General features: G+C 40.8%; 1 protein-coding gene across 1 annotated transcript in view; it reads right to left on the bottom strand.

The window, feature by feature from the left end:
* LOC120959033 (gamma-aminobutyric acid receptor alpha-like) overlaps nt 1–15,215 on the bottom strand; it is a 63,142-nt gene that overhangs the window by 11,247 nt on the left and 36,680 nt on the right. The window contains exons 4-5 of the mRNA XM_049609431.1: nt 13,012–13,232; nt 4,869–4,951 (exon numbers count right to left, since the gene is read on the bottom strand). Coding sequence (XP_049465388.1) covers nt 4,869–4,951; nt 13,012–13,232 — 304 coding nt within the window. The remainder of the gene's footprint in view (nt 1–4,868; nt 4,952–13,011; nt 13,233–15,215) is intronic.

Below are 15,215 nucleotides of genomic sequence, written 5' to 3'. Positions count from 1 at the left end.
GCCTCGGTGCGAGGCTTCAACTCACGGGCAAGTTGTGCGAGTTGACTGCTGCACTACAGGACCGTAAAAATTCAATATCGATAAAATCATCAAAGATTCACCAAAGATTCACGAATTTCTAGAGATTGTGAACCTAAACATCCAGGTATTACTAACAGATGTCGTTAGACACAGCTATCTGAGCATACACAATTCTTGTGAATCTTGATTACAAGATTAGTAGCTTTATGATTGCGATAGTCTGCTGATGTTTACTAATAAAAACAAGAACATCTCATCAATAAAAAAAAAACTACTTAAAATATGATAGCGACATCTTTTGGAAAACCGATGTACCTGTGAAATGGATAAACTTAGGAGGATTTGAACCAAACTTTTGGACCTCAATTTTTTCATCTTCTATTTCTAGTAGGATTGCTACATTTATTTTACTAAACTGTATCTAAATTATTTGCTTAGAATATTATATGTTACATGTTTTATCATACTAAGATATAGTCATTCATTATTAAATAAATTATTATAAAAGCCGAAAAAAGATCCATAAAAATAAAATTCGTTGTACGATAACAACTACCATTATGTGATATAACAACTGTTGAGTAATATTCACTTAGATGGCTAAAATGGGTAAAAATCACACAAACCACAAATCAAATTATTATGACCTCAAAATCAAATCAAAAGTAAAACTATCACCACCCACGAACCCCGTTGCTTGCAAAAGTTTAAGTAAATATCAAACGCACTTTTATTGCTGTCAGTGTGCTGCCCGCGCTTGAAGATGGAAAACCCAATTTTTACACCCATTGCAGCGAACGTCAATCCATTTCACACCCGCAGCTATCTGTCTTTTCCATTCCAGCGAACCCAGCCCGGCAAGTTTTGTGCTTTACAAGAGCTTTACGATGTTTTTCATGAATATTCAACGGACTCGAAAGCGTGATGCGGTGGCCCGTTTGAATCCTGCCACTCTGACCGCGTCCTTAACTCGTCCTGCAAACGAAGGCAATGATGATGGCGATGATGATGATGATGACGACGACAGAAACGCTGCAACACGCTGCCATTGATATGCTTTTGCGAAAACTTTCACTGCACTTTTGATGCGATTTGTTCGGGCGTATTTTCGGCTGCACGCGGCAGTAGAAATTACATTCAGTTTTCACCGATTCACAAGCTTCGTATGCACTTTAACTGTTCCATTTTCCTAGTGCAAACTGCTTTCCGCAGCTCGTAGCTTGCAGCCGTGTAGGCTTCACTATCGCAGCCCGGGCTTAGTGAAATTTCTTCCTAAACGACACTTCTCACCTCCCATTCAACACCAGCGAACACGGCACCATGCTGGCAGTGTGAATGTAGTGATTAGATCTTTAAGTGGATTTGCATACAAATGAAGAGAATAGTTGATTATGAGCGAGCGTCGGCCTCGGCCACGATTTATGCCGGCGCGCTTATGCATCGGTCGGCGTTCGGGCACGCTTTGCCTGCGATGATTAAATTCTTATAAACCGGGTAGAGAGAGGTTGGTTGGAGGAGCACTTCCCCTTCACTGCCAGAGGCAACCATAGCATGTAGTTTACTGTTTGGAATCGGTCAAGTCCTACCAAACGGGTGAAGAATAATTGAATCAAAACGATTCAAATCACAACCATTGTGCGTTGCGGGCGCGGGTGAAGTAATTCGTGCACAATCCTTTAAGCTGATGCGGTGGGGGGAAGATTAGACGCATACCAATTGTGCTCCGTCGGCGTAATGGGTGCTTAATTTAATCAATTATCTTTAGATAGAATCATAACTGTAATGGTGACTAAAAATATGCGAACTCTGTCAACAGCCGTCATAGCTAGCTGTACTTTAAATCTTTAGCATCTACTGTAAGGTTTATGTCCCCTTTGTGGTGCGGTTTTTTAGTTATTACTGTAGAATTATGACTTTAAGACCTATCATTTTTAAGCAATATCATCTTTAAAAAATGAGGCTGTTATTTTTCATAATAAATTGATGTCATGTTAAAGTGAACGATTAGAGTTCATCTGGAAAAAACAGAGCAAGAAATCCTTATTTTAAACATATTTAGATCACAGGAAGGTTCAGATAACGTACCAGAATGTGCATAACGTTTAATGCATTGGAAGTGGTGTATTTAGACAAATTGAGGACATCGTCCAGCAACAACGGTTTTTTTGTCAATAGAGGTCATTCAAGAGGGTATGACCATCGGAGCCAACTCCAACATCAAAATAAGGTGAACCAACATGCTTGGGGTGACTTTGGAACATCATCCAACATCAAAATAAGGTTATCCTGTTTAAAAATCTCGATTGAAAACGGTTTGATCTTCTTCAAGAACGGCATGGAATAGGCAGTTCTTACTTTGTTCGTTCCTATCTGTCCATAGCTCCAGTCAAAAGTTCTAGTCTAGTCGTTCGTCGACATAATTTGCGGCATAAAACCAAAACTATGTTTAAAAATTCTCGAAGAATGCGACAAATTGACGAATAAAAATGACAATTGGTTGTAGATGGGCCAAAAAAAGGAAAAGGATGGTCCGTCATTTAGACAGAAAACAACTGCATGCGACTCGCGAGCCTCTCGAAAGATTCAAGAATAAAGATTCAAGAGGATTTTGAATCTCTAGGGATTCATACATCTCCAAAAGATTCTGATTATCTAGGGATTCATGTATCTCAAGGGATTTATCAATCTCGAAAGATTCATGGAGCTTGAGCATCTTCTTCTTAGCGTAACACAACCTAAGTGATCATGCCAGTCTATACAGACTTTTGAAACTTCTTGGCATGTACCACGCCTGCCTGATTTTTGTTTACTTTGCTACGGGGAGACGGGTCATGTGAAGCTTGAACTCTCTGCGCGTCGAGAGTCGAGAGAGTTAAGTCGTGCGAGGTAACAACTCTAGCATCTTCTTCTCATTGGCTCAACATCCGCTGTCGTTGAAGGTCTGCCTGAACCACTAGAGCGCTAGGCTTTAAGTTACTCATAGCAGGATAGTCAGTATTACGTACAGGGTCACAGTCCATTTGGTGCTTGAACCCATGAGAGGGAGTTGTTAGGTCGTGTCACGAGACCATAGGATCGCGCAAATTCAATATTGAAAATCATACCTTTTTTAAGATTCAAGAATTCCTGGATATTCATGAATCTTAATGGATTCATGAATCTTATAGATTCTTTGAAGATTCATGAAACTTTCGAGGTTCATGAATCCTCGGAGATACATGAATCGTTCGAGATTCGATTCGAGATTAGAATCACTCATCGCTGAAGATCCACATGAATGGAGCTAAACGAAAGAGTTATGAAACTCAACACTAAAATTATTGTTAAAAATTCATTCAAAATAGTATATTTTCATTATACAAATCTCATTTAAATGCTTCTCCTTCCAACAAAAAGAAGATCCTTTAGTGGAAAATCAAATCAAATGTCATGGCACAATTCAAAACTTACCGAAAGTATTGTTGTCCCGGTGTGTCCCACATAGCCACTGAATGCAAATGAAATCTTTCTCCTCGCAAAAGTTTTTTGGAGAAAAGTGTACACACCACAATGACACGCAGGAGATGCAAATTACTCAAAGTATTACTTAATGCAACACGCGATGCAGTTTACCAACGCTTACTCCACCCTGCAGCGGGAGAAGCATCGTAAGCTTCCTGCTGCCCTGTCCCGGTGTAAACCAGCAGCATGCAAAGTGAAAATGCGATACGGGAAAGTGCATCGCAGCGAAATAAACTATCCACACGTGTAGCCGGTTAGTCAAGCCGTGTGTCGGTACACATCCGCTCGATCACTTGTAGTGAGAGCAAAAATATTCACAAAGTTCGAGCGCGTGAGTAGTTTTTGGAAAGTTTTTCCTCCCTTCTGTTTGCAAACACCTCCCGATGGCTCCAGCTGCAATCGAATGGAAGCCGTTTTGTTTGTGTGTGCATGTGCAAAACAACAATTTTATTCCAATTGGTCTACACAAACACACACTCACGCGTGCCGGATCCGGTTCGCTGCAGTCGACTTCCGCCAGAGCGGGCAGACAAGTTTGGTGTGTGTGTGTTTCCCGTTTTTGTTTTCCACTTTTCTTACCATGCTCGACTGCCTGTTCACCTTTTCCTGATCCTTTGCTACTAACTCACAAACACACAAGGCGCTACCGTTGGAAACGTGTGCAGTAAAAGTTTACAAACCCGGAAAAATCATACCACATCCGGAACGCACTCGCACCCGTGCCTGTGCCGGTGGTGAAGCAGCGCTGATGAAGGTGAGATTTATTGGCTTCCGGTTTCCACGGGTAACGCAGTTTCCTGTGGTTTCCGAGATGCTCCAACGATCACCGTCATCATCATCATCATCCAGCACGGCATGGGTACGGGTCGCCAGTTGCAGCAACAACTAAATGGAATGGAAAAGGATTCCCACGCCTCGCCAGGTAGCGCGGCACGTAATCGAAATCCGTGTGTTATTTTTCACTTTTATGTTTTGCACCACACCCGCGTTTTGCACGTCTGTGACCTATATCGGTGACATGTGATTGCAAGTGGTTTAAGGTATTTTGCCAGCCCGTCAATATGTGTTCCACCCAACCCGGCACCCGGGGTTGGAAGAGTGTGTGTTTTTGTTACGCGACCGCAACCACAATCGATCAACTTTCCGGTCGACGGTGCGCCGGGGATTTAAATATCTAACTGAAAGCACAAATTGAACGGAAACATTCGTTTCGGGTTAGGGAACGGGAACAGCTGTCATTTGCTGGAAGTTTAATCTGCAGACAAAACGAAACACAATCCAATAATGGTATGGGAAAAGCAATTCGCTTGCTGTTTTGGTTTCTTATTTTAGCAAACATTACTTACACGAACCAAACTTCAGTGGACATCGCTGCGTATCCATCGGGAAGTCCTCCAGGTTCATCGGGCAGCCGGCCTTAATGGTGAGCCTGCGAAAGAAAGCCAATACATACACGGGCGTGTGTGTGTGTGTGTATGCACAGCGTGAAATCAAACTCAAATTATGGTACAAGTTAATCGATGAGGCGGAAAAATCCTAACCACACAAACGCGCCACTCCGCGTATCATATAACCAGCGGCTGAACCACAATATCCACAGCACTTTAATAGGATGCACCGGAGACACTGGACTGCATGAAACTAATGGAACGATAATTGGCAATTTGCTACAGTGAGTTCGGCCGGGACGGGACGGACCTAGTGCGATGAGGATGGAAGAAATGGATACCCAAGCCTGCCACGCTGTACTCCAACGCAATTGGGTGGAAATAGTAAACCGACGGGTACAATCTAGCTATCTAGCTATCTAGAAGATGGAGCCGCTCAAGTACTCGCTGGCTCGCGAGTGGCTAAATTTGCTTCCCAGGCAAATTGTTGTCTTCAAATTGGCTTCACTTTGCTTGGCTGAAGTGCTCGAGCGCAATTGTTTTGCAAGAGCGTTTCGAATATGAAACCGACTGTAAGATAGATTTTAATTGGTGTATTCTAAGAGAAACCTTTTCTTCTTAAACGTTTCCGACTGCCACTGGCAGGTAAACGGGGAGCTAATGAAACATCGCGGTATAGTTTAATTGTTTATTTGAACCGTATTGTGTGGAAATTTGGCTCAAAGCTTCAACAACTTCTTCGTCGAGCAAGCAAAATGTGACGATCTTGCATATATATATATTTTTTTAGATTTTTTAGTCTCAAAAATTTGAATCATTCACATGACGCCTAAAGATATGCAATCTCATATGCAAAACGTTCATAATCAGAGTTCCATCAGAGGCATTTTCAACGTCTTTTTAAAACTAAATAAAGAAAAGAGTTTCCTAACAGAATGCTTATTTTTATTCTTCGCATTATTTTGTAACTACAGTGGAGCAGAGTTTATCCGGGCTCATCGAGACTTGACCTAACCCGAATATGCGAATAACACTGATAATAAGTCAAATGATATATTTTATCACTAATTGATGATTAGATTTTGGAAAATTTTCTTATTTTTTGATAAAAATAATCCTGTTTTTCGAAGCTTCATGTTATTTGAGAATATTTGAAATTTGCCATGAATAGTAGGGGAAGGTAGGTAAAGACGGACACGTTAAGGGAAATGGTAAAAATCTAGGGATATATAAGTGCAACGACCATGAAAATGTGCATACATTATCTTACACTCATGTTTTATCAGAAAATGTGTTAAAACTTTTAAGTTTCCATCGATTTTTGCGTTTTTTTCATGAATGAAAAACATGATTTTTTTCGTGCAGTTTTGAAATGTTCGGGTAAGACGGACACCTGATATGGGAAAGATGGACACCATGAAGGGTAAGATGGACACCTGTAGAAAAGGTTAGAAAGTGAAGAGTTTTACAATATTTTCACAAATTCTATTGCTTTCCACGTCCTGGTACGTTTATAAACCAATTCTTGGTCTATTGCAACGGCGATTCATTCAGCCATGAATTTAGGAATTGTAAACGGCGCTTGTAATATATCGTAGAATGCAGCATCTAAAGCATTATTGACATATTGCGCACTTGCAGCTGACGTTGCTCTAGCTTACAGAACAACAGTCTAGAACTTCCTTTTAGGAAATTACTCCGCAAAAAGTCCACGACCCCAGTATTCATGAGGAACTTGTTAACAGCTTAATCCATTTTCCACCATGTCAAAATTCAACATTTGATTTTTGTAATCCAATAGAATTTCTCATCTATTCCTGAACAATGTCGTATAAATGCCTCATCTTTTTATTGCTTAAAGTTGCCGGTCTCGTAGTACAGTCGTCAACTCGTACGATTTAACAAGATGCCCGGCATGAGTTCAATCCCCAAATAGACCGCGCCGCCATACGTAGGACTGACTATCCTGCTATGTGGGGGAATCATTTAGTCCCCGAAAGCCAAGCCCACAAGTGGGTACAGGCAGGCATTGACCGACATCGGTTGTTGAGCCAAAGAAGAAGAAGAAGAAAGTTGTCCAAGTCGTGAGAAGATATTGGATTTCGTGAAGCGCCTCATCAGCGTCGAGCGAGTAATAGCACAACGAATGGCTACTATTTTGACCGGTGTTTCATTTCTCGCTTATTTCAATACTTTCTCTAGTTACTGATTGATTTATAGCATCGGAATACCCTTATTTAAGACATTTGAATAAATATATTCATCACCAATTGAAATAAGATGTAAAAAAATAAATAAATTCGGTGTCCATCTTTCCCTACAACAAGGTGTCCGTCTTTCCAGCTTTGGTGTCAGAATGTTTAAACCACCAGAAAACAATATTTTGTATTGCTTTTATCCTCGTTCTTTCGCCAGTTTTTTCATTAATGGTCACGACAACCCATTCATGAAATAAAACTTCCGGAAATATAAACAATACATGTTGTAGAGCTTAAGATCCGTAATAGTCAAATTAGATCCACAAGGATGCTCATGATTGAAAATTTATTTTGTTCGTGGATTTAACCAATTTTGCATATATTATGCCAAAAATGTTCTCAAATGTGTTGTTTTACCTTCAGTCTGGATTCTACATTGTTGAATTACTCGAAAATTACCGTTTTCATGCATTTTTGAGAAGTGTCCATCTTACCTGCAGTGTCCGTCTTTACCTACCTTCCCCTATTGTTTTTTGTTATGACAATGTGCTGTGATAATCTTTTTTTTTTTCAAATATTCTCCTCAGAATACAATGTCATCTTTGTATTGAACTGTCATTTCTCAACAGCACGGATAAACGGACAGCCGGATAAAAGGAACCCGGATAAACGGCGCTCCGTTGTATATTAATAAATGTCATAATAAAGTGAGAAAGTGAGTTTGAGAACAGTGATAGAAGTTACCAAAAAGACGAGACGAGAATACTTATAAGAACAATCTTTTTATTAAATTTTAAATCTTTTAGTGCCTATTTCTATGATTTTTTAAAATCTCTGACGTATTTTATTTATTGTTTTGCATACATTATAACCAATTTTGCATGTTAAAAAATGCAACATTGAAAAACTGGCATAAAAAATTACCCTGGAGAAATTTTAATCACGTGTACCTAAAACTGTTTAAAAATTTCACATCCTTTCCTACTCAATAAGCTAATAAACATAAACGTATTATTTATTTTCTAAAAGAAAGATTCTATTAATAATGATGTTTCTGAGCTATTAAACGTAAGCCAGAATTGAATACTTGAACGCTTTCTAGTCGACCTTCATTTTGACTGGATGTTCGAAATTTGCCTGACAGTTTAATATTATAGGGTTGCTCTAAAAAACGTATCAATGTAAACATCGTTTTCAATTAAATTTGAACACCGTTAATAGCGTGTCCAATGCGTGTCCTAGCCACAAGTGACAGATCTTTCGAGTTCCCGACGACAGTTTTGAAATATGTTTGTAGGGGTTTCAACACATGCTTATGGATTTCAAATGGCTTGAGAAACACTGAATGAAAAAAAATCTGTGGCTTTCCCGTATGCAAACACTTATGCAAAACAGGATTCTGGACCTTTCCGGAACATGAAATTTAACCATTGAATTAGCACTATAGTTACTTGTTTTTGAAACACCAGAAGCGTTATTATTCTTTTGTTTTCTTTTATACGTACACGATCATCATAAAACATCACATTAACCGACTGATATAACAGGTAAATAGTTCTAACGATCTTCTATTAACGTTCCACTCCCCATAAAAAGTGCGTTTGTTCAATTAATTTCAGTTCGGCCTGCGCGTTCACCAGTGTTAACGTGTCTGCCCAGTCTGCGTTTGCCTAAATTAAACCCATTCCCGGCAACCAAAGCACTTGTCCATAAACTGTACTACCAAGTGGTCCCTGTCTCCCACTCTCCCATCCTTCCAATTGCATCGCCCGCGTGCAAACCATGGCAATGAAATTGAATTCCCCCACGCAGTCTGCCAAATTAATCCCCCGGGCAATATTAACTACAGCGCGAGCACAACTCGCGGCTGCTCGTGGTAGTTTGCTAAAAACCCGAAACAGGCGCCATCCGCGGACCATTAGATCGGTCCGATCCGAGCAGCTCGTTTGGCATGCAATTTGGCGGTATTTACCGAAGGATTTAAACCGTGGCCTCGGGAATGGTGCGCCTTCTCACCTGGTGTGGTTCAAAAGCAGGCCATTTGGTGTACCTAAGGGAGTGGAAAGGTGAGTAAATCGATAGCGATCGATGATAATGAAGCAACAAATAGCTGTCGTGGTATTGAAAAAAATTGAAAGAAATTCTTCTTTTGATTCAAATTTAAAATTATAAATTCAACGGAGCACATCAAAATTAGGCAAATTCAAATTGGGTCAAAGTCTAGTTTTAAAATTTTCTAATTTTTTGAACACTTTCAATTAATTGAAAAATCTTATTGAAATATTCAGTTAAATTTGATAGCTTTTTAACCAACAGCATGTTTCCCATTGATTATCACACATTCCTATTGGACAGGCTGAACCAAATCAGCTAAAGGTTTTCAGACCACCAACTGGATCCATTTTAAACGATCACTTCCTCCATTGCTTTTAATTGTCATTGTAGTACGGAAATCGTTTCAAACCATTCGTGCTATACCCGTAACACCAGTTTGCGCGCTACAAAACAGGCGCATCAAATGCTCACTACCGCCGGATAACACTTTAAGCCCAGAAACACAGTTAATGAGCCGTACGCAGCAACGCTGTACGTGCAGTTGCAGCACAAACCGAACGCCGGTAACCTTTTTGCCGACCGATCAAACTTTATGATTATTTATGGAGCTCTTCTACGGCGCAAACACCGTGCTGTGAAACTGTGATTTGCGCCAAACCACAAACGCTGCGGCGGGGGGCGTGGAGGAAAAACTTTCTCAAACAATCGATTTCATTTCGAGCGTCCCTGTGCCCTGACCGCGTCGGCATCCGAGTCGGTTCCGCGGTTGCCCCGAGCATCAGCGTAGCGCGTGTGTCAAAAGTAACTAGCTATATGACCGTTCTTGCACAATGCGAATCTTGCGAAGCAAAACAAGTACACCCCGGATACTAGTGACGCTGTACAGTGCCGGGCATGACCAGCGTGATAAGTCTAGGCACTGCCCAGCGCCGCCACTGCCGTTTGGTAGACGATTTGTCTAGCAATGACGGAACGCTCACACCTTCCGCTCTCTCGATCGGGAGTCCCCCCACTCCGCTTGCTCGCTCAAACAAAACACCAAACACCGCGCACAGCCCGTCCCACGTCCACAAAAGTTGGCCGATTATTGATGAATTCCGAGCCGCACTTCGACAGCGGGCAAACAAACGCCCGGAGTGAATTTGATTGGGTTTGCGTTTGGCGTTCACCCATTTCCTCGGGATCTGCAGTTCCAGTAGCTAGTTTGCCTTTTTTTCCTTTCTTCCTGCTTGCCTGCTCTATTTGCTTACTGTTTTGCTGTTTCGCTCGACGCTTGGCTGCTGTAGGCAAACACGCTGATAGTATTTCACAGATCGGCTGGCTTCTAGCTAGCCTTGCGATACGCCAGCACTGTTGCGTCGGTTTTTGCGGATTCAAGCGGAGATAAGTAAGCGATCGTTTAAGCAATATGAAACGACCATCGACAACGTGCAAATGGGTGAGGCAGTCATCTAGTGGGATGGTGTAAAATGTGTCTCTCTTTAAAAATTCAATAACAAAATACAATTAAATAAGCTAGTAATGAACAGCAAATTACATAAAATCAGGCGTACGAAATCGATGTACAGAAGGTAACATACCTTTCGGGCGCGATTAACATAAATTTTCTTGATAATGTGATACCAGTACCAGATACAACCCCTGAAATTAGGCAATTTGCAATTGTTGAATAGTGCAGCATTTTTCGCACTAATTTTGTCTTGAAAAGTCTTTAATCAAATCTTTAACTTTTCACCAAAAGAAACCAATAAGACATCAAGTAGGCTGGCAATGTGAGGCACGTTGCATACCATCAGGCGTGTCTGGTACGAACGGTAGCCAACCTACAGGTGCAAATTATGAGTTTGTTCTCTGGAAACGTGATACCTGTCGCACAAGAAAAAGCGCCTTAAATTAGCCAATTCGCCGAACAAAATTGCCATTGTCATGACACCGCGGTGGCAGCAGAAACCTTGCAAAGCCTATTGCGATGAAATACCGAGAACCGAGGCTTCAACGTATTTTGTAAAAACTCATTCTATTACGTCTGTCATCGATTTGCCAAATCGTTAGCCAACCGGTGTGACCGAGGCGTTGGTGGGTTCGTTGAATCAACTCACGGGTTCGGTTTGTTGCGCTAGAAGCAACACACTTCACCGCTGGTCAAATATTGTTTCTCTATTTGCCTTATCACTCACCGACCCTCCTCCAAAACGCAACAACGGACAGCGGCTAGCGGAGGCTCGTTTTCTATTTCTATCACGATTTCCCGTCCCGGTTTGCGTCCCTCCTGACCTGCCTGACCATCGCGTGCTTTTCGATTAGCTCCCGAGTGTGTATCATGACACCGCGCTGAGCGGTGTCCTTCCATTTCTTGATGATCTTTTTTAGCACTGTGTCTGTGTGTGTCTACAATTCGCTCAAAGATCCGGTACAAGTTTGCCGACCCATTTTGTTTGTGCGTTTTGTTTCCATTTTTATCATACTCTTCTGCTTTGCCGTTTCCCTTGCACGCCGTTTTATCGGTGTGCCATTTTGGTGCGTTTCCGATATCATCACCCGACGATGGTGCATTAATAGAAATCCGAAACGATGAAAGATGTGCGTCCGGCCGGCGCTGAGGAAGAAGCACCCAAGCGGTGGTGGGAAAACAGACCACACGAAGCGGACGAGAGTCAATTAATGGAACACTGATGGGTTTTCACGTTGACACTTCGCAGCTCGGTAGTCTCGGATCGTGCGATGATGCGTCCTGATAGCAGGACAACTCTGACAAGTGAAAAACAACGTGGCGTGGAATGCTGCAGCCCCAAAAAAAACAAAAGTACACGCACAAATCTTTCCCATGCCGTTGATGGAATCGGGTGAAAAAAACCGGCAATGGAAAAAGATGAAAGCTGAACCGAACGGACGGACACACAGGCACCGTTAGCGTATCGCTAATTGACGAAAAACGAATATTGGTCGTGATATTTCATCGCATCGCTTACATTAACGGGGCAGATGGAACAAAAAACAGCGTGATTTTGTATTGGCAAAAATGAAAATTTAATCAATTACTAGCTCTCATGAATTATGACAATGCTGATGGATTAGTGACGCTTTTATAACAGGATTAATAAGACGTGTTAAAAATAAGAGGCATTACATTACTTCATTAAAGCATTTATCTACTGCTAGTACGAAGGAGCTCGTGGCCACGACCGCAGCAAAATAGCTTCTGCAGCAGCTTAAAACATAAGTTCGAAATGAAAATTATCATATTTTATCCCACAGCAAATCTGGGATTACCACCACTATAGGAACTCAATATCCACAACGACTACATATTTTTAAAAAAGGCATGTGTATCGCATACCTTTTAGGGGTATTATCCAATATAGATCAGGTATCCTTTGGCACTTTTTTATCGTTTTCGGTGCACAAGCATAATCTTATATTTTAGAGAAAAGCTTCCAGCACATTTGTAAAGCTAATAGACTCTTCACTTGCCTGCAGCACTGTAACAAACTAACACACACTTCAGAGGAGCATCGACGGTCGCGTTCCATTAGTACCTCCCAAAACAATGATTCCCAGTGACAGCTTGATCAATTTCAGCTCCCAACCCAAGACCCGCCCCAGTGCCGTGCACAGGTCAAGAGCGTGAAAGAAAAATCTTTACACTCCATCAATTAGTACAACGCTCAACAGCTGCGGCACGAATTAGTTCAAACCGGCAAGCTAAATTAATAGCAATCCATTTGCTCTGGTCTCCGCTGATGGTCTCTTCTCGAGGCGCGCAACCTACTGCTAATGGCATAGTGTGGGGGCTCATGTGTGGTAAAGATTTTTTCCCTCCTGCAGATGCTCGCTCAATGCTTACTTACCGGCTCGAGTACAGCACACGTCCGTCCTGGTAGAGGCGCACGAACTTGTTCGGTGTCGTGATGGTATGCAGATAGCTCTGCTTGCCGTTGTAGAAGTACGTATCCGGCTTCCAGATGCGCCCGAGCATGGAAATGCTCAGTGCCAGCGTGTCCTGTGCGCCGCTGAATGCAAGCCGCCGATCGACCCACGACTGCCGGAAGTAGCAATCCATCGAGTACGTCTAGGCGTGGGGGCGAAAGAAAGGTGAAGAAGAAATGAAACACTACATCAGAATGCAGGAGACAGCAAATACTTCACATTCCGCCATTGCCACACAACTATTTGGAACGGATTGTTTGCTGAGATTCTTATAAGGAAATGGTACATCGGAGATGTTGTTTAGTAACAGTTTGTTTTTTTCGAGTGTCACTTTTTGGGAAAATAAAATGCAGCAGAAGATGCTTCATTTTAAAAAGATGCTTAATAGCAGCTAACTGTAGGATTTTCAATGGGAAGAAAAAGGGAATGAAAAGCACACTTCATTTAAAAAAGGACCAACCGTCAATTACGGATATGGGGACACTGTGTTTTAATTGAAAGCTCTTGCCAGATCTCTGCTAGGGAATTACTAGACATCAATAACATTTTATTTCATTCGAGCAAATCAAATGACTTCGTAGCACTTCGTGAATGACTTCTTGATAAGCAAGACTAGTTGAAAAAAATTACATGTTCAAACTAGTGTTGGGTTTATGAATCTTTCGTTGAGATTCATTATATGAATCTTCAGTGATGAGTGATTCGAATCTCAAGTCGAATCTTCAAAAATTCGTGATTCTCTAAAGATTCACAAATCTTCAAAGATTAATGAATCTCTGAAGATTCACGAATCTATAAGATTCATAAATCCATTAAAATTCATATATTCATATCTCTTGGGATTCATGAATCTTAAGAGATGTATGATCTCCAAAATATTTAATTTACCTAATCCCACCTATAACTTGCCCGTACAACTTGCCCGTTAACTGCATAGTACAAGAAGTCTCAAAAGCCTCTATAGTCTGGCTTGACCACGTAGATTGTTACGCTAAAAAGAAGAATAATAAAAAGCTCAAGCTTTATGAATTTTAGAGATTTATGAATCCTTAGAGTTTCATGAATCCCTAGAGATTCATTAATCTTTCTAGATATAGAAAACTTTTGAAATTCATAAATCTTTTAAGATTAAAAAATCTTTCGAGATTAATGAATCGTCCAAAATTAATGAATCCTTCGAGATTAATGAAACTTTCGAGATTCATGAATCTTTCCAATCGGAATTCAGATTCATTGAATCATTCCAAAGATTCATTCTGATTCACGAATCTGAATCTGAATTACCCAACACTAGTTCCAACCCGCTATAGACAGAGCCTCCCATATGAAAATTTGGAATCATATCATAATATTATATGATCATATGAGATACGGCCTGAGAAAACCCCTTTATGATCAAACCACAGACGCCTGTGTAACATTCAACACATGATTGATTAAGTTCAAATAGGATGTTAGAGATTAAAGATGAGGCTTAGGAGGTTACACTGACCATAATTTCTGTTATACGTATCTACCCAGCACCAGTTACTTTCATAAATAATGTTTTTGATATCTCTATTACGTTTAATCCATGTTGAGGAATACCCTTGGAACAAATTATTTTGGAAACCTTTATGCATTATATAATCAAAGTCTTTCCACGAGATGAATAGCACACTTGTGTTTTATGATATTTACAATTCCTTCAACATATATTAATGTTTGTTAAAATATCTAAATATTGCGATATGGACTATTATTATTTACTAGAATTTTATATGCTACCTTCAATATCTTGAAGCTTTCAAAAGTTGTCTTATCATTTGTTCCTCTTTTGAATCATTTGAGTGTCATTCTTGATATATGATTGTCATTTTCACCGTCACCACGACAAATGAAAAGGACCTCTCCACAAAAAAGCGAAGGCTTTACCTTTACCTTCAACCACCGGTATCAATACAGTATCAATCAAAGAGGCAACGCTTTTGAAGTCAACACAGAGCAACCAGAATAGACGACACCGGCGCTATCGCTTTTCCGTTATTCTGTGGCCAAAAACTCCTTAGAAAGGCTTACAAACAAACTCAAACCACTCAAACGGCACACCTTACGAGACAGACATACGGGAAGAAGGTACAGTGTG

This window comes from Anopheles coluzzii, chromosome 3 (assembly GCF_943734685.1).
Source record: "Anopheles coluzzii chromosome 3, AcolN3, whole genome shotgun sequence".
Lineage (NCBI taxonomy): Eukaryota > Metazoa > Arthropoda > Insecta > Diptera > Culicidae > Anopheles > Anopheles coluzzii.
Note: the sequence above shows the minus strand (reverse complement) of the source record. Positions and strands in the feature narration are given on the sequence as shown.